Source organism: Nothobranchius furzeri, chromosome 4 (assembly GCF_043380555.1).
Source record: "Nothobranchius furzeri strain GRZ-AD chromosome 4, NfurGRZ-RIMD1, whole genome shotgun sequence".
Classification (NCBI taxonomy): domain Eukaryota; kingdom Metazoa; phylum Chordata; class Actinopteri; order Cyprinodontiformes; family Nothobranchiidae; genus Nothobranchius; species Nothobranchius furzeri.
Genome location: NC_091744.1, coordinates 55,548,978 through 55,572,270, shown reverse-complemented (window position 1 = coordinate 55,572,270; position 23,293 = coordinate 55,548,978). Strand labels below are relative to the sequence as shown.

At 43.1% G+C, this 23,293-nt stretch overlaps 2 protein-coding genes across 3 annotated transcripts in view; one reads left to right on the top strand and one right to left on the bottom strand.

The window, feature by feature from the left end:
* Window positions 1-6,689: 6,689 nt before the first annotated feature.
* Window positions 6,690-11,062, top strand: tmed6 (transmembrane p24 trafficking protein 6). Its single transcript, XM_015976501.3, has 4 exons — window positions 6,690-6,983; window positions 9,678-9,804; window positions 10,055-10,224; window positions 10,726-11,062. The coding sequence occupies exons 1-4, from the start codon at window positions 6,771-6,773 to the stop codon at window positions 10,957-10,959; spliced, it is 744 nt and encodes a 247-aa protein (XP_015831987.1). The 5' UTR covers window positions 6,690-6,770; the 3' UTR covers window positions 10,960-11,062.
* A 2,077-nt stretch (window positions 11,063-13,139) lies between these two features.
* The window catches only part of ankrd27 (ankyrin repeat domain 27 (VPS9 domain)), a 77,499-nt gene continuing 67,345 nt past the window's right edge, over window positions 13,140-23,293 (bottom strand). For both annotated transcript variants that reach the window (XM_054732833.2, XM_015976500.3), the window contains exons 19-28: window positions 17,365-17,484; window positions 17,068-17,112; window positions 16,787-16,900; window positions 16,518-16,712; window positions 15,641-15,760; window positions 15,385-15,558; window positions 15,183-15,276; window positions 15,014-15,092; window positions 14,869-14,932; window positions 13,140-14,773 (exon numbers count right to left, since the gene is read on the bottom strand). In XM_054732833.2, the coding sequence (XP_054588808.2) occupies window positions 14,387-14,773; window positions 14,869-14,932; window positions 15,014-15,092; window positions 15,183-15,276; window positions 15,385-15,558; window positions 15,641-15,760; window positions 16,518-16,712; window positions 16,787-16,900; window positions 17,068-17,112; window positions 17,365-17,484 (1,392 nt within the window). In that variant the 3' untranslated portion in view covers window positions 13,140-14,386. The remainder of the gene's footprint in view (window positions 14,774-14,868; window positions 14,933-15,013; window positions 15,093-15,182; window positions 15,277-15,384; window positions 15,559-15,640; window positions 15,761-16,517; window positions 16,713-16,786; window positions 16,901-17,067; window positions 17,113-17,364; window positions 17,485-23,293) is intronic.

Genomic DNA, 23,293 nt, shown 5'->3' with positions numbered 1-23,293 from the left:
CACGGTGGACAGTGAGCTGAAGATCTGGGGTTCGCAGCGCAGCGCAGAACCGGCGCATGCGATAAGATTTCCTCCCACTGAAACAGTCTGGAAACCCGGTCTCTCTGAGGGATGCCACTTGGAAAAATGTTCTTTTTATGAAATTATGAAACTTTGGCTGAACAGCGCTTGTTCCCGTCTCTAATATGGAGACGCATGACGCATAGAGACATTTGATCACGCACAAAGTTCATGTGGAGCAGAAGCGGTCGGGCCACGGCAGGTGAAACGTTCCTATAGCCTACATGAAGGGAAACTGTTTAATTGTAACATTAATATGTTACTGGACACGCTGGTCTGGTTGGTTAGACCAGTGTTTGAAGTGGAAAACACACACACACACACACACACACGCACACACACACACGCACGCACGCACACACACACGCACACACACGTACACACACGCACGCACGCACACACACACACGCACACACACGCACACACGCACACACACACACACACACACACACACACACACACGCACGCACACACACACACACCAATTAAAATAATGCTGATAGCATGGACTAGAAGACAGGTGATGGTTTACGTATTTAAATGATGATCAGGCTGCTGTAAAATGTAATCTCCATCCACATCCAGACACAATTATCCTCTATTCTTTATTTGCTCTGCTCTTGTCTGGGCTGATCAGCTGATGGTGCGCGCGACGCGCCTAACTAGCGGCTGATGCACATTTTACGCATTTGGAGAGATGGGCTGGATGCTGTGCGTTTACTGGAAGACGGTCCACTTAACGCACGGGTGTATACTACATATTAATGACAAATGAATGAAAATTAAATTGTGAGTTTTAACTTCATATTTTATAAGTAAAAAGGACGGGGGAACACATTTATGATGTCTTTTTAAACTAAATTTTCTAGCGCGACCTGCCTGCTTCACTTAAGTCACTGCTTATTAAGTTCCGTCCAGAATTACCGTGGGAAACGGGTAATAATGGCTCTTTGATGGGAACAGGTTGCCGACCCCTGGTATAAGATCTGAGCTGGTAAAACAAAAATCCTCATCAGCAGGCGTTTTTGAAAGTGGGGGGACACAGCTGCCAATCACAAATTTTGCCGGGGACATGTCCCCGGTTAAAATGACGCCTATGCTTAAGATTTATTGTGAAGCACTGTCAGTTTTTTAAATCCTGTACAAATAAATTTTAACACACGTGTCTCACTCCATGCTGCACGTGCTTGCGTCTGACTGGGCGCCATTAATGATCAGCGAAAATGCAGACAGCGCCTCACTGACCAGTGCGAGCCAGGGAGAGGAAATGTCAGAGATGGTTTTTACAACAGCGTAATGAAGATGTTAGGTGCATGGGTGTAATTTTAATTAGATCAAAAATGGTTTTTATTACAGATGTTTCGTTTTCTTTCAGAACCATTAGAATAATGTCAATATTTTAGGTGCAGTACCAGCAAACAGTCACAAGAGGGCATGGACATTGGTCCAACAGACGGTTTACGTTTACCTGTAACACACTGACTTCATCTGCCTGATTTCATGTTCCTGATATTTTCTAATTAAAGTTGATCTGTTTGGTCAGTCTTGTTTTCTCTACTTCCTGGATTCAGCGCCAGAAACGATTTTCCACTCCTTTTACGTAACGTAGAAGCAAGCCCTTGTTGCCATGGTGACCTGCCGCGTGCTACGCTAAATACCGTTCGCCCTCTACTGTTTTTGCTGCATGTGCACAAAGTTCAGGTGTTTACTTCCACGTGCTTCATTGAGCTCGTATTTACAGGTAGGACTGACATTTCTAGTCTTTAGTGTTTAAAAGTATTTCATTAGAACCTGCAGAAGCAGCTAAACGTTCTTTCTGTCCCAACTGGACCGGACCCTCTGGAGACAGACACCCGACACAAGACAGCCACAGCGTTAACGCATGTCTGACAGCACTTGTAGCACCAGTAGTTGGAGTAGAAGACCGACGTATCGTAGTACCAGCAGACGTAAAGTAGCACACGCACCAGTACGTCTGCACGCACGGAAGCGCAGGCGGCGCGATGACGTCACAAAGCTTTTATGACTAACACGTCTGCAGCATGGACATATACATATAGGTCTGCAGTCAGTGGTCAGTCAGTATCAGACTTGCTTTGAAGGAGGTGGTTGGATGGATTGTTGCTCTCAGAAAACTTGTTGGTTTTGTGTAAACAACATCTTTTAACAGCTTCCTTCAGAGAAATCTGGTGCATTTGGTGAATATTTATAGCTAAATTATTCACTGCTCGAAAATCATAGAGTGCAAAATGGTCTTTGCTCTCTCAAACAGCCAACCAGCTTTCCAGTCAGGGCTAAGGTCCTCTGAGCTACAGTCGTTTCACAAACGACGCAGATATGAACTTCTGGCTAGCTACAGAGGAACTAGCTTTGCAGAAACACAAAAACTGTGTCTGTCTGCATCAAAACCTGACAAGTCTCGTCAGATTCAGCCCTTTGAGGAACCAAGTGTCTTTTTCAAGACAGCCGCGTCTGTGGACACCAGTGGAGGTTTAACATCCATCTCCAGCAAAAACTCCTCTGTTTTACGGGCTAATCGACAAGACCAAAGATATAAAACGCTGGCAAGGTACCGAGGAATTTCCTTAGTGGAGAAAAGACAGATGTCCTCTGTCCAACTCCAGGATACTCCTCGCATTCAGCTGTTGGGGAGAAGAAAGCGTTCGAGTGACGGAGGTCACGAGAACTCTGATTTCCCCAGCGCTGCTAAAAGGCCGAGGCTGTCAGAAGGCACACCTCAGCAGAAACGTCCCACTATGATCCGCCTCAAAGGTCGTAGGAAAGGGACGGACTCCGGACCCAAAAGTGTCTCCGAACCCCCCAAAACTGCATCTACCATCAAGTCTGAGCAGCCACGAACTCCAGTAATCTGGATTATTGGATCCAGTTACATCAGACGGGGTGAAGAGGCGGCTCAGCGGCAGTTTGGGACAAACTTTGGACTCAGAGCTAAGGTCCAATGGTTTGGCAAAGGAGGCATGCGCTGGGCTGGTGTCCTTCCCAGGTTTTACTCCGAGGCTCCCACTCACGGTCCTCCAGATTTTCTGGTCGTCCACGCTGGAGGAAACGATCTGGGTCTCGTTTCCCCGGTGGAACTGGCTTCTCAGATCCAAAAGGATTTGTCCCACCTCCATAAGGACTTTCCGGAAATGAGAATAGCCTTTTCCGCCATCAACGAACGGCAGTCGTGGCGATACGGGCGACCAGGAAGAATTAACAGCAACAGAAAACAGGTTAATTCTTTACTGAGGAGGGCCGTTAGGAGCTTTGGGGGCCTGGTCATCGAGCATCCTGAGCTCAGGTTCTTCAACAACGCCCTTTTTCTCCCAGACAGAGTGCATTTCAGTAAGAGAGGAAACAGCTTGTTTCTGGGCAGCATTCACTCTGTTCTGGAGAAGATTCTGGCTCAGAGGTGTAACACCTAAATCTGTTACGCCTTAAAAAGATAACAGCTGACAGAAAAGGGCAAATGGACACGCTTCTCATCCGGCACGTGTGTGAATCAACCGTTGGATCAGGACTCCTGAAGAGCCAACAACTGTCACGCTGAGCAGGAGGAGGTAGGACCCAAAACGCAGAAGCCCAGAATGACTCGAGGCAGGAGCGGTTGAAAAAAGGTCAAATCCTTTTATTAAGGTGGCAACAAAAATGACTTAGATGCAGGAATCAAATCCAGAAAACTGAAAGCCAAAAAAACACAAAAGCTCAATAATGAGCAGAAAGACTAGAACCTGACGAGGGAACAAAACAACGCTGACTCACAACGATGGACCGACAAACACTGAGGGACAAGACAGGACTTTTAAACACAGAGCGAGGTGATCAGAGGAACAGGTGACAGGTGTGAGTGATCTGGAGGGAAGGCAGGTGCATTCAGTAAACTAAATGTGGAAAGGACTAAGCAGGAGAACCTGGAGGAGAACAGGAGGAGGCTGGGGACAGAGGGACACAGAACATGACAACAACTGTCTTTTTAAAGACAAAACTAAACAAAAAACATGAAAAAGATGAACTTAAAGTTCAGAAAGCATCTGAATAAAAAACCAAACCAAAAAAAAAAAAAAAAAACCAACTAACTCTGCCAGGGTTTCCCTTTTGGGTCACTTCTGCCAGTCCCAAGCCCGGATTAAAGAGGAGGGGTTGGATTATAACACAGAACTAAATTCACAGTAGAGGGATTTTACTCTTAAGAAATAAAATACTTTTATATGTTACTGGACACGCTGGTCTGGTTGGTTAGACCAGTGTTTGAAGTGGAAAAAACACACACACACACACACACACACACACACACACACACACACACACACACACACACACACACACACACACACAAACGCTCACACACCAATTTAAATAATGCTGATAGCGTGGACTAGAAGACAGGTGATGGTTTACGTATTTAAATAATGATCAGGCTGCTGTAAAATGTAATCTCCATCTACATCCAGACACAATTATCCTCTATTCTTTCTCTATTTTCTATTCCCTTGTCTGGGCTGACGTAGCTGACGGTGCAGTACCCTTATGAATGGTGAGAGGTACATATAAGAAGTAGGCCACAAGGTGGCACAATGTGGGGTAAAATTATGGGTAAATACCATCTTCCAATAATGCAATACTTCTTTATGAAATTCAGATAATTTAAAAGGCAAAGTAGTGATTTCAAAGTCACATTTCAAAAGAAATTTTAGCCACCCCAAACATCTTGAAGACGTTTTTTGGAATATGAAACTAAATTAAATTGGTCTTTATTAGAAATTCTTTCAACCACTTTGTTTTAAATGTTCCCAGCATTGCTTCAATATCCACTGATTTCATGCCTCCATTTTTATATTCTTTAACTAACTGGGATCTTTTCATATAGTGGGTTTTATTTCTCCGTATGAATTTGTATATAATAGCGTTAATATTTTTCACTGTTTTTGGAGTCTATTTCCTTTTCTATTCTAATTTATTTTTCTACAAATTTTTCTGTTTCCCCATCTCATCCTTTTGTGTCACACATCCATCAGATTAGTAGTTACACCACCTCCTTTACATATGTACCTGTGATTTGAAGTCATTCAATTCAATTCAAGTTTATTTATAAAGCACCAAATCACGACAAGAGTCATCTCGAGGCACTTCACATAGTAAACATTCCAATACAGGTCAGTTCATTAAGCCAATCAGTAAAATGTTTCCTATGTAAGGAACCCTTCCTTCCTTCACACAACACAAGCACTGAGTGCTCCCTTTGGTACAATGTTACAGAGCTTCACTTGTTCGTTTTAGATCTACGGCGTGAATTCCATTTGAGTTAAGGTTAGGAGTAGACTTGTTATGGTTAGAGCTCGGGTTAGGCACAATCCAGTCACTAAAATTAATGGAAGTCAATAATGGTCCTCACAACACATGCTAGAAAAGAATGTGTGTGTGTGTGTGTGTGTGTGTTTGTGTGTGTGTGTGTGTGTGTGTGTGTGTGTGCGCGTGTGTGTGTGTGTGTGTGTGTGTGTGTGTGTGTGTTACGACCCAGGTCTTCTAGGTAACGTGGTGTAACAAGAGGAATGTATACTTCGTATTTAAAAAGAGAAAGTTTTTTTAACAGAACAGACACAAAAACATAAGGAACACTGAAGTAGTTGGCGTCAACAAATATGGTAACAAACATTTACCTCAACTGAATACAAAATATGCCAAAAGATCAACACGGCAGAGGTGTCTCCACCAGTGATGTGTCTTTATTACATAATAAGTGTGTGTAGGCGTCAGGGACTTGTACAAACCAGCCAGAAAAGCACTGTTAAAGGTTTTGACAACTTTATTTGGAGAGGCTTCAAAAATAACATTAACTGCTATAATAAACCAACAACTAGAACATTTCTGAAGAATTTTTGAAAGATGCTTGCCATCTGGAGTAGGATAGTGGCAACATGGTGGGAAGCCAGTTGCCAGGTAGCTATAGCTCACCTCGACGCTAGCTAAGCAAGCGATTGCTCATACCGTAAATCCTCTAATACAGGCCCGGGCCTGTATTAGAGGATTTACGGTATATAAATCCAGTCATCACCAAACAAACAACTGGTCTTAACACCAAAGCAGTCAGACACGTAATCAACCCTGACTATAACCAATGCTGGTCTAAACACACACACACACACACACACACACACACACGCACGCACACACACACACACACACACACACACACACACACACACACACACACACACACACACACACACACACACACACACACACACACACACATGTTTACAAAAACAACTAAAAAAGGAAAGCCTGTAGTCTAAAATGAAATTCTAACAATTAACTTATAATAAATCTTAGACCAAACATGAAAACAGCATACACAGGAGGACTTTTTTTCTTAGGAAAAATTGTGTTTGTCTTTGTGTAGCTTAGCCATTTTAGGCTAATTTAATAAATGGAAGCTGAACATTTTCAAAAATAAATAGTCTTTGGCAAATTGGCAATTGACACAGCAAAATGACTTGAAAAGAAAAAAAAAAACGACATGAAATGTCCCCAGAATGGCGTTGGTTTCATCATCTCTATTTAAGGTGGAACTCCAGCTGTGTGGACAGCTCCGTTTTCCCACTGATGGACCAAGACCAGCCTAGTCCAGTTAATTATTCACAGTCTGTGCTTGGTTCCAGCTCTCTGCTGCATCATTCATTCAGATAAGTTGTTTCACCCTTTTTGAAGACATGCTGCACTGGATTTACTGCTTTCTACTTTCTTTGTGGTTTTGGGGGTCAGGGCAGTGTGGGCCCCAGACAAGACCCCACTCTGACATAACGGACCAGGAACTGTTCTGGGGCGCTGATCAGTATGACTTCTCTGTGGTGCTTCCTGCAGCTGGGACTGAATGTTTCTGGCATTTTGCTCATCGTGGAGAGAGATTTTACCTGAGTTTCATGGTGAGTAACACTCGGACAGTCCACTTTGGCTTGTGTGTGTCAGCAGCGTGTGTGTGTGTGTGTGTGTGTGTGTGTGCGTGCGTGCGTGCGTGTGTGCGTGTGTGTGTGTGTGTGTGTGTGGTGAGGGAAGGAGACGGTTGCTTATGACAATATTCTAATTAGGATTTTGAATTTGGGGTTTTCATAAGCAGCAATTGATCATTGTAATTATAACAAATAAAGGCTTTTAATATCTGGCTTTGCTTGTATGGAGTATCTTATAAACACTGCCTGGCCAAAAGAAAAACGTTGCCAGCTGGATTTAACTAAGCAAATAAGTATGAGACTCCTATTGGATAATTACTGCATGGGCAATTATCTTTCAGCTGGCAACAAGTTATTTAAAGGTGTGGAACAATGAAAAAAAAACATTAACTCGAGTTTTATTGATCCTATTTATCTTAAATCCCACAAAACTAGATGGTACTAGTAAAAAGTATCGGTATTGGTATCGGCAATACTAGCCCCTGTATTTACTTGGTATTGGATCAATACCAAATTTTACAGTATCGTACAGCACTGGTACTTCTGCAAACACACATGCATGGTATGTGATTTATGTTAGTATCTAAGTGAATACTGATGCCTCCGGATAATGGTGAGCAGCACTCAGTTCAGATCCCATGGAGCTCTGGGGGGGCTTAACAAAAAAAATAGCTACATTCCCTTCATTATATCACACAGCGTACGACTATGGATTTCTAGAAAATCATACAGTGGTGTGAAAAACTATTTGCCCCTTCCTGATTTCTTATTCTTTTGCATGTTTGTCACACAAAATGTTTCTGATCAAACACATTTAACCGTTAGTCAAAGATAACACAAGTAAACACAAAATGCTGTTTTGAAATGATGGTTTTTATTATTTAGGGAGAGAACAAAACCCAAACCTACATTGCCCTGTGTGAAAAAGTAATTGCCCCCTGAACCTAATAACTGGTTGGGCCTCCCTTAGCAGCAATAACTGCAATCAAGCGTTTGCGATAACTTGCTACGAGTCTTTTACAGCACTCTGGAGGAATTTTGGCCCTCTCATCTTTGCAGAATTGTTGTAATTCAGCTTTATTTGAGGGTTTTCTAGCATGAACCACCTTTTAAGGTCATGCCACAGCATCTCAACAGGGTTCAGGTCAGGACTTTGATTAGGCCACTCCACAGTCTTCATTTTGTTGTTCTTCAGCCATTCAGAGGTGGATTTGCTGGCGTGTTTTGGGTCATTGTCCTGCTGCAGCACCCAAGATGGCTTCAGCTTTAGTTGACGAACAGATGGCCGGACATTCTCCTTCAGGATGTTTTGGTAGACGGTAGAATTCATGGTTCCATTTATCACAGCAAGCCTTCCAGTTCCTGAAGCAGCAAAACAAACCCAGACCATCACACTACCACCACCATATTTTACTGTTGGTATAATGTTCTTTGTCTGAAATGCTGTGTTACTTCTACGCCAGACGTAACGGGACTTTTGCCTTCCAAAAACTTCCACTTTTGTCTCATCAGTCCACAAGGTGTTTTCCCAAAAGTCTTGGCAAACATTGAGATGTCTCTTAGCAAAATTGAGACGAGCCCTAATGTTCTTTTTGGCCATTTTTGTCCAGTCTCTTTCTTATGGTGGAGTCGTGAACTTTGACCTTAATGGAGGCAAGTGAGGCCTGCAGTTCTTTAGAAGTTGTCCTGGGGTCTTTTGTGACCTCTCGGATGAGTTGTCTCTGTGCTCTTGGGGTAATTTTGGTCGGCCGCCCACTCCTGGGAAGGTTCACCACTGTTCCATGTTGTTGCCATTTGTGGATCATGGCTCTCACTGTGGTTCGCTGGAGTCCCAAAGCTTTAGAAATGGCTTTATAACCTTTACCAGACTGATAGATCTCAGTTACTTTTGTTCTCATTTGTTCTTGAATTTCTTTGGATCTTGGCATGATGTCTAGCTTTTGAGGTGCTTTTGGTCTACTTCTCTGTGTCAGGCAGCTCATATTTAAGTGATTTCCTGATTGAAACAGGTGTGGCAGTAATCAGGCTTGGGGGTGGCTACAGAAACTGAACTCAGGTGTGAAACACCACAGTTGGGTTATGTTTTAACAAGGGGGGCAATAACTTTTCCACACAGGGCAATGTAGGTTTGGGTTTTGTTCTCTCCCTAAATAATAAAAACCATCATTTCAAAACTGCGTTTTGTGTTTACTTGTGTTATCTTTGACTAACGGTTAAATGTGTTTGATGATCAGAAACATTTTGTGTGACAAACATGCAAAAGAATAAGAAATCAGGAAGGGGGCAAATAGTTGTTCACACCACTATACATAGTCCCTGAAAGGGGGAAGCTCTGGATGGCTGCTTTAAAGTATGAAATCATTAAATTGGCTGATAAATAAAAATGTATTTTTTGGTTTGTGTTAAAATCGCTAGACTGCAGAGAAGCTGCAGTCTCAAGTCTTCAGAACCTCTGATGCACGTTTTTCTAAGTTTTCATGTTTTAACAAAGCAGTTGTGTTTTTTAGCTGATTTTTTTTTTCATTTTGTGCTCCAATACTGGAAACATTTACATAAAGCTGATCAGTTTTAAGGAAACCCTTTGATTTGCTCTTGAGGCCGTTGACAAAATCGTCTCCTCTAATGTTCTAATGAAGGGTCCAGTTCCAAGGCAGTCGTTTGTGTTTTCAGGTGCAGTGGGTGACAGGCGTGGGTCATGACAGACATCTATCAGTGATGGTGAATGCTCCCAGTGGTTTGATGGTGTCCACTTCTGATGATGCAAAGGGTCAGATCAACTTTGAGGTCGAGGAAACAGGTCTGAGTCTATTTATTTACCTCCTAATGAACCTTTACTGTTGCTAATGGGTGGTGGCACTCTCCCACCTCACCTCTTCCCAGTCAGATTAACAGAAACTGTACATTTTCTAAATTAGTAGATTTTTTTCATGTTTTAGCTAAGCTCATCCTTCAAAGAAGGACCAAACTTGTAAAATATAGCTCCGAAGACTCCGACAGCCTAAGAAAACCCCATAACCCCTGTCTACAGGCAAGTCCTTCTCTTCCAGGTTTCCATCAGATGTGTTTCAGCAACTTCCACAACCGCTTCAGCACCATGCAGGTGTTCCTCAGCTTTGGGGTTTACTATGAAGATTACCAAGACCCCTCCATGAGCCATGAGGAGGAGATGGAGGAGGAAGTGAGCAAAGACCTGAACAACACGCTGAGGGGGATTGAGGTGAACACCAGTTCCTCCTCACACTGGACAAGCTGACAAACACTCATCCTGATGTTGGTTTAAAACACAAAGCTTCATCTCTGAGCATCAAGTGACCCTCTCATCATAATGGGGTCCAGAGGACCCCATGTGTTTTTGATTTTTGAGGAATGAGCGCCATCTCCCCCCTGCCACGTGGTCCCCGAGGGATAAACCACCAACGCTGCTCAACCATCCTGTCCTGGAGGGTCCCTGGAAATATGAGCAGGAGGGTTAGCTCCACAGGCTCATTTCAATTAAATGCATCCAAAACAGGAAAACTTCAGGGGATTTATAAACTAACAACCCCTGAATTTTAAGACTTTGTTCCAATTTAAACACAGTTACTGAAAAGAAAAGAAGCAAATTTACTCAAAGAGTAAAATATAAGAAGCCTTGTCACAACCAAGAAAAAATAATCCACTAAATAACACATTTCTTCACTTACTTTGCCAAGTTTATGTTTGTGGTTTTGCTTTTCAGACAGCGACACACAGAGTGGAGCAGCGCGTCTTCCACGTGTTCCGTTACTACAGCTTCGGCCGGATGAGGAAGAGTGCGGACTACTTCCTCCTGCAGTCCAACTCTCTGTACATCAGCTGGTGGTCCACAGCCCTCAGCCTGCTCATCATCACCTCTGGGTACCTGCAGCTGCTGTTCCTCAAAAGTCTCTTTGTGAGCACGACTGGGCCCGAGGATGACAAGCCCCGATGTTGAGTCCAGGTCAGCCCGTTGGGCTCAAACAGGAAAAGCCATCCGATGTGCTGAAGTTTTGTGTGATTGGATTCATGTTTGTAACAGTAAAGATGTGTTTCTCTGATTCTAGACTCTTTGTTTTTCTTCTCCTCTGAGAGGTAGCTTTTAATTGAAGTGGGTCAGGCCGAGCAGCTGTCCCTATTAGCTCCTCCTGAGGGGGTTCTGCTCCAGGATTAAGGATGGACAGAAAACCTCCAGATTAAGATGAGCAGTTTGATTTTTAAAATCATGACTCATCAGAAACAATTCCTTCATGGTTAGTTGCACTCAGGTAAAGAATAAAGGACCAACAAATTCCCAGAGTTTAGAATTTGAGGGGGTTGATCTTGTTTTCTTCTTTAGATTAAGTCCAAAGCTTAAAACTATGCTGAGAAACAAAACATCTGTTCTGTTTTTATGTCAGTGCACCTCACATTCATAAAAAAGCTGCCATCAATAAATCCATCAATGTTCACTTACATAGCCCTTTACACTGCCCAAGGGGTGACTTAAATATTTAAAAAGGAAACAGAGAACAGTAAAAATCCATAAAATACCAGGAACCATTATACAAGTTGTTAAATTATAAAAGTCTTTTTGAAAATGGCAAAAATAAAAAGTAAAAATGCAAAAAAGAACGATTTAACACAGATTACAACACTCCAGGATATTCAAAAGCTGTGTGAAAAGGGCATGTCTTTAGCCTAGCAGCAGTCCGTTCCACAACCTCGGACCTGCCAGAGAACGAGCCATCCCCTCACCGTCTGTGTTCAGATCTCGAAACGTGTAGATAAAATTTACCAGAAGATCTCGTTTCTCTGCCATGTTTTTGCAATGAGAGACCGTCACAGATGTAGGACGGTGCAAGCCCACGAATGTTAAAAACATCACCGTGAACTCAATCCTGAATCTTACAGGGAGCCAAGGAAGTGATGAGAGGCCTGGAGTTTTGTGTTGCTGCCTAAGGGTGTTGGTGAGCAGACGTGCAGCTGCATACTGGACTAGTGGTAGGCCTGTATCCGGAGCAAACGGGAGCTGATAAAAGCACCTGTGCTCTTTCTAGCCAGAAATGGTTTTCCTTTAGCCAAAACTCAAAGCTTGCAGAAGCTAGTCTTGACAACGGAATCAACCTGCTTACCTAATTTCACGCCGCTACATTTCTGACCTTAAGTTAAAACTCGGTGCTAAAAATTCTAAATGACAGTGCTACGTTCAGCATGTTTGGTGAGCAAAAAACAACACTCAGTTTTGTTGTGGAGGAGCAAGAACTTCTCTGACAACCCCGGCTGTGTCATGCACGCAGTGTAACAGGGAAGATATTGTATCACTATTTCTGAACTTTAGTGGCAGATAGACCTAGATGTCATCAGCATAACAAAAGAAAAACAAATGATGTCTTTTGACATTTCCAAGCGGCAACATGTAAGGTCAGAAAGTGCAGAGCCTAGAATAGATCCTTGGGGTACACCAAATGGGAGCTTTCCCTTGATGAACAGGTGTTACCAATCATGACAGAAATCTTCTGATTATCAAAGACCTGAACAGTGCAGAGCCACAAATCCCAACAACATGCTTGTCTAGAAATCTAGATAAAAGATGGTGCTCTGCAGGTTGTTCTAGCCACACTTCATCGTAGCCTCAGCAGGTCTACCATTAGACTGAAAATGTTTTCACAGCGCTCTAGGCTGCAGGGACGTTGGGTGGGATTAGCGCGTTTCAAACAGGTCTGGCATCCACTTTGGACGATTTAGACTTGGGCTTTTTGGTGAAATATGAGCAGATAGATACATTTAAGTCCTTTATTTTTGAAAAAGGATGCATTTGCATTTTCTTCAACGGTGTATGGCAGACTGCCCCACTGACTGATTTCAATAATGAATACGTCACTTGGTTCATTGCTGTGATTGGTCCTAGAGCTGTCCATTTACATGAGGATGACAGTTTGAAAGACAACCACAGACTTCGCCGCACAACTGAGCTCTAGTGGGTCGTGACCAGACTATACGTCCACCTATACAAGAAGGTGTTCCAGGTTAATCTGCCAGAGTTCTGTCTAAACCAGCGACCTTTGGTCTAGAACCACAGAACACCTGACGCCTGAGCAGCTCTGTGTTTTATAAAAGTTACAGTTGGTTACATATAAAGAAGAAACAGACATGGTGTTGATTACTATCAGAACAGCTTGTTGGGGATTTTATTGTGACTGAATTTTTTCTAAGAATAACAGAAACAGTTGTTAACTTTAGCAGTTTTCATTAGAGCTGAAGGTTTTTTTCTGTTTTAGTCAGAAGTTTCCATGTTAGTAGAACTTCTTTCTTTGTCCCATTTCAGCCTTTCCACTGAGAGTCCAGCTGGGCTTTGCTTCCATCAGCATCAGTAGGTTCATGGTGTTTCTGTGGTGGATGTCAGGAATAGATCAGACTGGATTACTGAACCATCCCATCATTACTATGATCACTCTGCCTCACATTTACACCAGAATGTACAGAAAACAGCTGAAATCAGATTTTCCGTGGCAGGTTCCAGAATATTCTGGAGGATCAGACCAAATCCTCCGTTATGATTCTGGAAGAATACGACTCACCAAAAACTGTTGTATTGTTTCTTAAATAAGGCACACTCAACAATTAAAAAAAAAGAGCTAACAGTCACAGTTCATCACAGACCGGCTCCTGGTACTGTGTGATGCACAGGAGGAGAATCCAAACCGACCCGGTTCCATTTCATCCTCACTAAAACGCATAAGCAGACCCAAACCGACATCACAGCTAAACAGTCCCAGACGGACGGGCCAGATGTCTGGTGACCCAGGAAGATAGCTTCCAGGTGATGGCCCACCTTCAGTTCAGGGTCCTGCGGTCTCCCTGTGGGGTGGTTATGATCTCAAACTCCTGCTGAAGGTCATGTTCTGCTACTGTGTGTTTATCTCAGCTAGACTTCATTCATTGGGATTCAAACCAGCAGCTCTGACTCAAAGACGGATTGGTCCCAATTAAATTTTAAAGTGATGTTAGCTGAAGATCCACGAGCAGCTCCAGTAATAGTCCTGAGCCCTTTCACCCTCAGTCCAACATTGTGAAGGCATCATGAACAGGAGAAGCTGAGTCAGCAAAATGGTTTCCCTAATAACAGACCTCTCAGCTAGTGTGTGTGTGTGTGTGCGTGCGTGCGTGTGTGCGTGCGTGTTTTATTAGTATCTGCTGATCGAGATTTTAGCCCAGCAGCAGCCAACGTCAGGACCAAAGCAGTGGAGGCGGGAACTTAAATCCCTTCATCAAAGGTAGCTGGAGATTAACGGAAACCAGTACGGAGGCCTGGAGTCTACTGTCAGGCTGCCTGACTGAAGGTGTCAGCTCCAGCATGAGCAAGATCTGGCTGTTTACAGGCATGGGGCCTCAGATTTCATGTGTCATGGTGAGGGGGGGGGGGGGGGGGATGATGGCGAGGTCTGAGGCTCGTTTGAAGCCTCGCTGGCCCTGTTGTAGTCCGATGCCTCTGGGGTTGGATGTTGGACGTGATCTGCACATCTGGAGGTGTGATCAGCTGCTGGTACACCTCCTTCCGCTCTTCCACACATTTCTTTCACACACATTTCAGCTGTGTGTGTGATGTGGGACACCCTCCTTTCTGGGGTGGTTTCACAAAGTTTTAGAACTGGGGGTGGTGCTCCAGAGTCCAGGCTGTGACAGCGGCCCAGGGGGCGCTCTTTGAGACGAGCGCGAGCACCAGGACTCCGTAAAGGGCTGCTGACGTCAACAGTCTCCTCTCGCCTCAGTCTCCTCCTGTCTGGATTCTCCTGCAAGACAAAACAGGTTCATTTGGGTTTTAATGACCCGTCTGAACCAAGTCAGAACTTACTGTAGATTTTCTAATCCAGGGTAAGAATTCTACCTGGGGATGGAGGGTTGGACTTCTGGGTGGAGAACTACTGGAGCCTTTTCTCATATGATGCATCCTGAAACAAACACACACACACCGTTTACAATTATCATTTATCAAGAGTCATATTCTGAAGCAGGGACCTGTTAAAGCCTACCTGCTGATGGACTGGGACAGTTTGTGTCTCCGTCCATTAGAGTTGTCCTGCTGCTTTAGACGCTGAACAAACGAGTGAGCTGCAGACGATCACAGAACAGGTTAGATCTTCATCAGGCTTCCTGACAGATCCAGTAGTGCACCTAAAATATTACTAAAGCTACAAATACCCAGAGCTCCTTTGGGCACCGAGAGGAGTTTGATGGGCTCAGCTTCAGGGGAGAGTCCCGATGCTTTCTGCAGAGCTCTGAGAATTTCAGTGTTCTGCACAAAATCATGTTAAACACACATAAGTCCTCAAAGAAACAGCCCCCTCCAACACCATGCCTCAGTACATGTGCATGAGTGGTGAGTGAGTGAGTGAGTGAGTACCTTGCCACCATGCTCATAAGCACAGTCTAGAGGCGTCCTCTGCCTTTTGTTCCTGAGAGCTGGTGATGCCCCGGCCCTCAGCAGCAGCTCCACCAGCTCCTGGTGACCTCCTCGCACCGCCACATGAAGAGCAGAGTTTCCCTGCAGGTTCACCATGTTCACCAGGGCGTGGCTCTGCACACACATTCAGGTTTCAAGAACATTCCTGTACAGACTTGGACTCTGCAGGAGCAGCAGCTCCTCTGAGTGTCTGTACCTGCAGCAGCGTATCAGCGGCCTCAACGTTTCCACGCAGACATGCATGGATCAGAGGTGTGTTTCCATACTGGTCCTTCTTATTTAGCTTAGCGTTACACTCCAGCAGAAATTTCATCACCTAAACATCAAAACACAGGATCACATCAGTAACGGCTGCATGAATGCAGATGAACAAAAGGAGCAGGGAGCTCAGATGAGCCCTGCTGGATCAAGTTACCATCAGAGCACCAAGTTAGGGTTCCTCTGAAGGTCTGAGTGAAAGAGGATGTTTCTGCAGGGTCGTGATGAAGGTCAGTAAAGTCTTCATCATCTCCACCACACTTCCCTCCGAATAATCCATTTCTTTCACTGACGGTTCGGTTTGTGTCTGACCCCCTTCTGTGTTTACCAGAAGACAAAAACCTGCAGCCTGACTGTCCTCACAGACCTTCCTTTAGAGAAAGAGATGGATCATTCCAGTAAAGGAGGTCAGTGTTGGGCTCGCTCCAACCTTTCCCAGAAATATTCATGGGGGTCAGAGGCATTTACCTGTTCTGAGTGTCTTGACAGTGGAGCAGGGGGGGGGGGGGGGGGGGGGGATTTATCTGAAGCTGCTTTCATTCCTTCTGAATAAAAACAGAGCATTGTGTTTCAGCCTGTGCAGTTTAGGATTTCAGCTGAGAGGATGATGGCTCGTGTCTAAAAGCCTCCAGATTACTTAAATGAAGAAGAAGGTTGTTGGGCTGGATTCACGGACATCAGGTGTAGCAGCTCAGAAACCACCACTCAGCTCACATCTCCTACTCAAGTGCTTCAGCCTCATTTGCCCTCTAAATGTAGCAGTTTCTATTCAGAACAAACTCAATCGTTATGGGATCCGCTCCACCTGGACCCACCTGAATGTGGCTGTTCTGGCTGGCTAGGTGAAGCGGTGTAGCACTCTGGTTGGTGCGAGCGTTGACGTTGGCTCCGTGGCGAACAAGCAGAGCAGCCAGCGTGGAGCGGCCGTGAAGGGCCGCCACATGGAGTGGTGAAAACCCGTCTGTGTTGGTGCTGTTAACGCCTAGAGCTCCAACCTGCTGCACAGACAGCTGCAGAAAAGCAGAGACACCAGTAAACGACCCAGCCTCCAATCGGTAAACATTAGAGCCAACAGATGTCCAACCTTCTGGGTGGGAGCACAGTCTGGACACTGACACAGCGGATGGCAGAGTGGTGCCTCCGTCCGTAGCTCTCCTTCATCGTCTCCTTCATCCATCCACTCCAGCAGGTAACGCACCTGAGACACACACACCAGGGTAAATGATCTGCACTTGAGACATGGATGGAGTCTGGAGTTTGAAATGGTAACTGACCATTTACAGGACAAACACCTGACACCTACTCCATCATCCCCCTGACTCATGAGCCTGGTTTTAACAAAGTCACTTTGTTCCTTTGACTCACCATCTCCTCGTCTCCATCAGCTACAGCCCGCAACAGCTTCTCTACCTAAACACACACACACACACACACACACACACACACACACACACACACACACACACACACACACACACACACACACACACACACACACACACACACACACACACACACACACACACACACACACACACACACACACACACACACACACACACACACACACACACACACACACACACACACACACACACCATCAGCTGTCATCGCACTGCTCTTTGGTTTTAGCTTCATGGGACAAGAGAGGTCTTCACCCACCTCTCTGTGCCGGACTCGTTCTGATTCAGGTTTGACCTCTGAGCCCAAAGAAGATGTGCTGGAGACGGATGAGCGGCGGCTGCTGCTGCAGTCTGATGCCAGAGGGGAGCAGCTGGGAGACTGAGAGCAGGAGTCAGCATGAGCTAAGGCTGTGTATGCTCTACTCACACACTGTACTCTAATTGTTGGAGTGCTGTTAAGCATTCAAACTATTGTTTTCCTGTTTATCTTTATTCTTCTGATTCTGCTTCCATACACTTTTTGAACCTTTTCAACTCCTTCAAATTTTTAACTATGTCAACAATTTTATATCAAAATGTTCAGCTCGTTAAGCTCTTTCCGGCCATTACTTTTGGCATTGATATCTTTAAAATGTTTTGAGTTGTTAAGCTTTTTCTGCAACAATTTTCCCATTGAAATGAATGGGATTGGTCAAATTTTAGCTAATTCCTATCACTTTTTTGACCTAAAACTCTTTTGGGTTCCCTTTAACTTAGAGACTTCATTCAAAGTCTTAACAAATTCACAAGACTTTCCTGTTTAACATATTAAAGAGGCTTTTTGATATCTTTTACGGTTTTTCTAAAATCGCAGGTAGAAGTTGAGGTACGACTTGAAATTTTCAGAAAAACTCACAAAAGTTATAATGGGGAAAGATAGGAACGGTGACCCTCCCTTGCTCCATTTCTGGCGTTGTCCCGAGAGAACCGTAGGTCCAATTGAAATGATATATACGCTGGCTTACAGCTAACGAAAATACCTTCGTTTTGAGCTGTAATTCATGAATGTACTCCAAACATTGTGGTCGTACGGTTAATTTCTTTGAGATTAAAATTTTTAAAAATGCTTCCCACCACTCTAAACTGAAAATGTCGCACTCTAACTTTTGAACTTCACATCTTCTGTGAAACATGCTTTACTACCCCCAGACCGTTTGGAGTACCGAAACAAATTATAACTCAAAAAGTAGGAATTTTTGTCAGCTTTTCAGAATGGGGTTCATCTTATCTGTAAGTGTTACCGTTCTTTTGCTACAAGCCCCAGAAAGAGGAGGGACCCAGCTTTTCTCTCATTGAAACACACGATCGGTTTCAGACAGCTAAAATGTTCTCCTCATAGCTTCTAGAACATTCAAAGTAGGCACACAACAATTCAAACAGATAACCATCAAAGCCTTCTACCAGTCATGCTTTTTGAATTTTTCCAATTGGGGCTGCAGTTTTTGAATGGTGATGAGACGTTTCAGAGGTCTGACATGACATCTGAGCAGCTGAGCACTGTTAAATGCATGATTTATAAAATCTTGAAACAAAAATTTCCACCGACCACATCTTTTATAGTACACTAATACTTTTATCAAATTCAGTGGGTTATTTTGACAACATCGAAGTGCTGTCTTTGGTTTTCCTGTAAGTTTTACTGTTTTTGTGCTGCACGCGTCGGAAAGAGGATTGTGCCAGCTTTCCTCCATTTAAACCTCAATAAAAAAAAGGCTCATGTGGCTGACAAACAGCTGAAATGTTCTCCTCATAGCTTCTAGAACATTAATGGTAGGCACACAAGACTTCACACGGATGTCCATCAAAGGCTTCTGCCGCTCAGGCTTTTTGAATTTTTCCAATCGGTGCAGTACTTTTCGAATGGTCATGAGAAGTTTGACAGGTCCAATTTCACTTCTGAAGGACAGATTAATAAAAGGCTCCTCTCATTAATAGAGCTCCGGACCCCACGTGACTCTCAGTTAGTAGACGCCATATTGGCAGGAAAAAAAGGTAAACAAAGACGGATCGTAAACATGAACATGAACGGGATCGGCTTGGATTTTACTTCGTCGGAGTTTACTTCACACTTTAAAACCGAAGAAATCGTTTTATATAGTCAGAAGTTAAATAGACTAAACATCTCCGACCCTTACCGTGCCCCTGGGATACTTTTTAAAAAACGCCAGAAGCTGTCGGAGCGGACTTCTTACCGGACCTGGCCGGGGAACCCCCTAAGGATTTCCCCGGAGGAGCTGGCCCAAGTGGCTGGGGAGAGGGAAGTCTGGGCCTCTCGACGCTACTGCGCCCGTAACCCGACTCCGGATAAGCGGATGAAAATGGATGGACAAATAACATATTAACACATAAGTAGTTTAAACAGAGTGCTGTGCTGTTTGAATGTATAAACTGAACACCAAGAGAAATCACTAGTCTGATTTTCTTCCGTGAATAAAATAAAAATGTCAGGCAGGAACGTCTCAGGATCTGTCTGAGATCTGTCTCGGTGAGACAGATAATAGCAATCCAAAGTGCTTTTTAAGTGTGATCTGACAATTGATCAACCATTGCTTAAAAATTAAATACAGCTTAGCCGCTTAATTGCTGTGATCATAAAACACGTAAACGGCAGCACGCAGAAACACGAGGCAACGTTTTACGTGACGTTTACTTGTTGCTATGAGTAATAAGACAGAAAAAGCCACGATAAAATAAGTTTAGGAAGCCCACTAAGAATCGTAATAAAAGCATTTAAAATAAACACCATACACAGTTGAGGAAACGTTGGTTTAAGTACCTGATATGAAGTGGTCGCTGCATAAGTGAAAACCTTTACTCTCGGGATCCCACAGTTTCATTTTAGCCCGGTCACTAGCACGTTTTATTACAATCAACCAACGTTTGCGGCGTTCCGGATCTTGGGGAATCCTGTAGATGGCTCATTGCTTATGTCGTCCGCGTCTGTTCTGCATCCTGGGGCACAACAGGAATCTACTATATTTCCCGTTTGATTGAGTTTTCTGATAATAACAAATAGTCCAGCTGCGGGCTTCTACCTGCCAATATGGCGCCGTTTCGATTTGAACTGTTGCATGCCGGGAGAAGTGACGTCAACTCCCGGAGCGCTATAGGAGTACAGCTGCATGTCTCCAACAGCCGGGGGGAAAAGGCGGGAAAACAGTGCAGCTCTCTGATTGGCTGAGAATGTTCAACCATTTTCTGTCCAAGCAGGATCGAGCACATAAATCAAATCGACTGGCTTGGTCTCAGGAATCTTGTATTAAATTTTAAATGCGTTATCAGTCACCATGGTAACAAGCTTAACAACGACATTTCATACATTTTAGACACTACTGTATCAAAGTATTTTAACATATGAACATTATTTAAATTTTAAAAAGGTCATGGCACATTTAACATAAATATACTGAAGTAGATTTCTGTCATCTGTTACCATGGTAACACAAGTGCATAAGGATATCCCCAAACAAGTCTTATGGAAATGAATGTGAAAAGCCTAATATTGAGCCCATAACATACTGCTGTTTCTTATCTTTCTGAGCTCTACGCACTTAAAACTAGCAGCATAGCTGACATTTTAACACTAGTCAGAAGGCAGGAACCACCGCCTCCTCCTTCACTGCTCTCTGATTGGCTGAGAGTTTTTAATCCTCTTCTGCCTAAAAGGAAATATTCACCCACACATATGATGTATCAATTCAACCTGCTTGGTCCCAGGAGTCTTGTATTACCTTGATATTGTGTTCTGCATTACCATGGCAACGTGCTTAGCAACAACATTTAACAACATTTTAGACACAACTGTATCAACATACTTTAATATAGAAATGTTATTCAAAGTTTAAGAGTCATGTGACATTGTACATTGCTTTATTAAAGCAGACTTCTGTCATCTGTTACCATGGCAACACAAGAAACTACAAATCACTTTAACCAAGTCTCAAAGGAATGAATATAAAAAGCTGAATATTGAGCCAATAACAGACTCCTGTTTTTGATCTTTTTGAACTATCTGTACTTAAAACTAGAAACAAGTTAAATTTGATTGACCGTCAGAAGGTGGGAAAGTGCCCCGCTCCCTCCCAGCTCCCTGACTGGTTGAGAGAGGTCAATCATCTTCTGACTAAATGGAATTACACACCCACACATGTAATCTATCTCATCGATCGGCTTGGCCTAAGGAATCCATCCATCCGCATATAAATCCATACATGCTTCTATCCATCAATCAATCAATCCATCCATCCGATAAACCATCTACATCCATCCATCCAACAATCCATCCATCATTTCATTCATCCAACCATTCATCCATCTCATATCAAGTCTGAACATATGTTAATCTATCAGTTTCAGATATCAGCAAATATTTCTAAATTCACAGTTCAGCCAATTGTAAAAATGTACCCGTTAAACTATTCTCATTCAAATGCCAGCTGTTTAAATATTTCAAATTTTGAGTTTTTAATCAATGTTCAAAGATTAAAGTTTTCTGCTGTTTAGCATTTTTGACCATTCTTCACCTTTATTCTGAGCTTTATTACACTTGTCGGTGATTTTTGCTTCTAAATTGAATAAATTCAGCTCAATTTGACAGTTTAGCTTAGTTTCAGCTTCACTTGAGCTATTCAGCAGCTTCAGCAATCAGTTTCTGAATTCAACATATGATGCTAATTTCACAGTTCAGCTAAATGTAAAAATTAAACTGTTAAACTAGTCCTACTGAAATAACAGGTGTTTAGACATTTTAGCTGTCCAGTTTTTTAAACAATGTTCACAGATTTCAGTTTTCTGCTGGTAAGGATTAGTTTTCTTGATTCTTAACTTACTTTTTGTGCTTTATTTACTTGTTGGTGCTTTTTGCTTTCACATCTTTCACTACATTCAGCTCATTTGACGGTTTTGCTAAGTTTCAGCTTCAATTCAGCTGTCCAGCAGCTTCAGCAATCAGTTTCAGCTATTCAGTATTCAAGCAGCATTTCTGCAAGAAATGCAAATTTTTCTAGTTACACACAATACTCACACACCTCATACTCATTCATAAACCTACATCACATAGTGCACTCACTCATGTATCCTAATAACTCCTGTTGTATTCACATGTCATCCTGTACCCATCATTGCTGCTCACATGTATATTAGCATGCCATACTCATAAGCAGTGCTGCCAATAACACATTAGTCTAACCTGAACACTTTTTGCAGTAATGATTAATCTAACACATTAAAGTCTTAATTTTTATAATCAGATTACATTACTTTCACATCGAGCCTTGCATTTATTTCCTTACTAGTTATTAATTCATATGTATAACAAATCAACTTGTAACAGAGATTTACAGCTTAATGAGGAGGTCCACAGGGAGCCTAAGTCATGCCCATACTTCCGAACCATGGGTCCCCGGAAGAATGAAAAAATGAATGCAAGTCAAAGGGGCAAAAAAATCTACTTTCTAATCCCGCTTGTTATGTTCTATGGATTTCTCATATGATGTCCGTGAATTTTAAACATGCATTTTGATGCAAAGAAAGCATTTATTTTCAAATGTTAAAGTTATTTTAGGTTTTGTGTCAAAATAAGTCCAGGACTACAAATGTGCATAACTAAAATGACGTCACTGAACCAGACACGGAGGAAAACAGAGGAAAAATGGCTGTAAGTTCAGAAAACTTCAAATCCTTCCTTCAGGAGGAAAGAATCACCATAAATCTGACCATGTAGTAAGTAGTACCTATGCTAGGGGAGAGGAGATTACGTGGTGACGTCATATATGTGACGTGCCGACGTCTGATTTGTAGTTGTGCGAATTACGGACAAGGTGATAAATCTCGGAACACTGACATTAGAAACAAAAAGTCGGAACACTCATCATTAGATTTCATTTTAAACTGAAGTACAACATATGTACGATCCAGGGGATAAGGCAAAGGAGATTAGAAAATAACTCTTTTAGTCCGTTCAGGGACCCATGCCAGAAAGGCAGGAGACTTAGGCTCCCTTCAATAGACCGCAATCTCACTCACGGTTCAACACAGGACACAATATCCCGCTAAGCATCCTGGGAAAAAGGCTAAGAATCCCACGGTCCAAACAACCACTATTTGCTTTCTTCTTGTGTTTCAGTAAATTCTGACAAGTCACATGCATC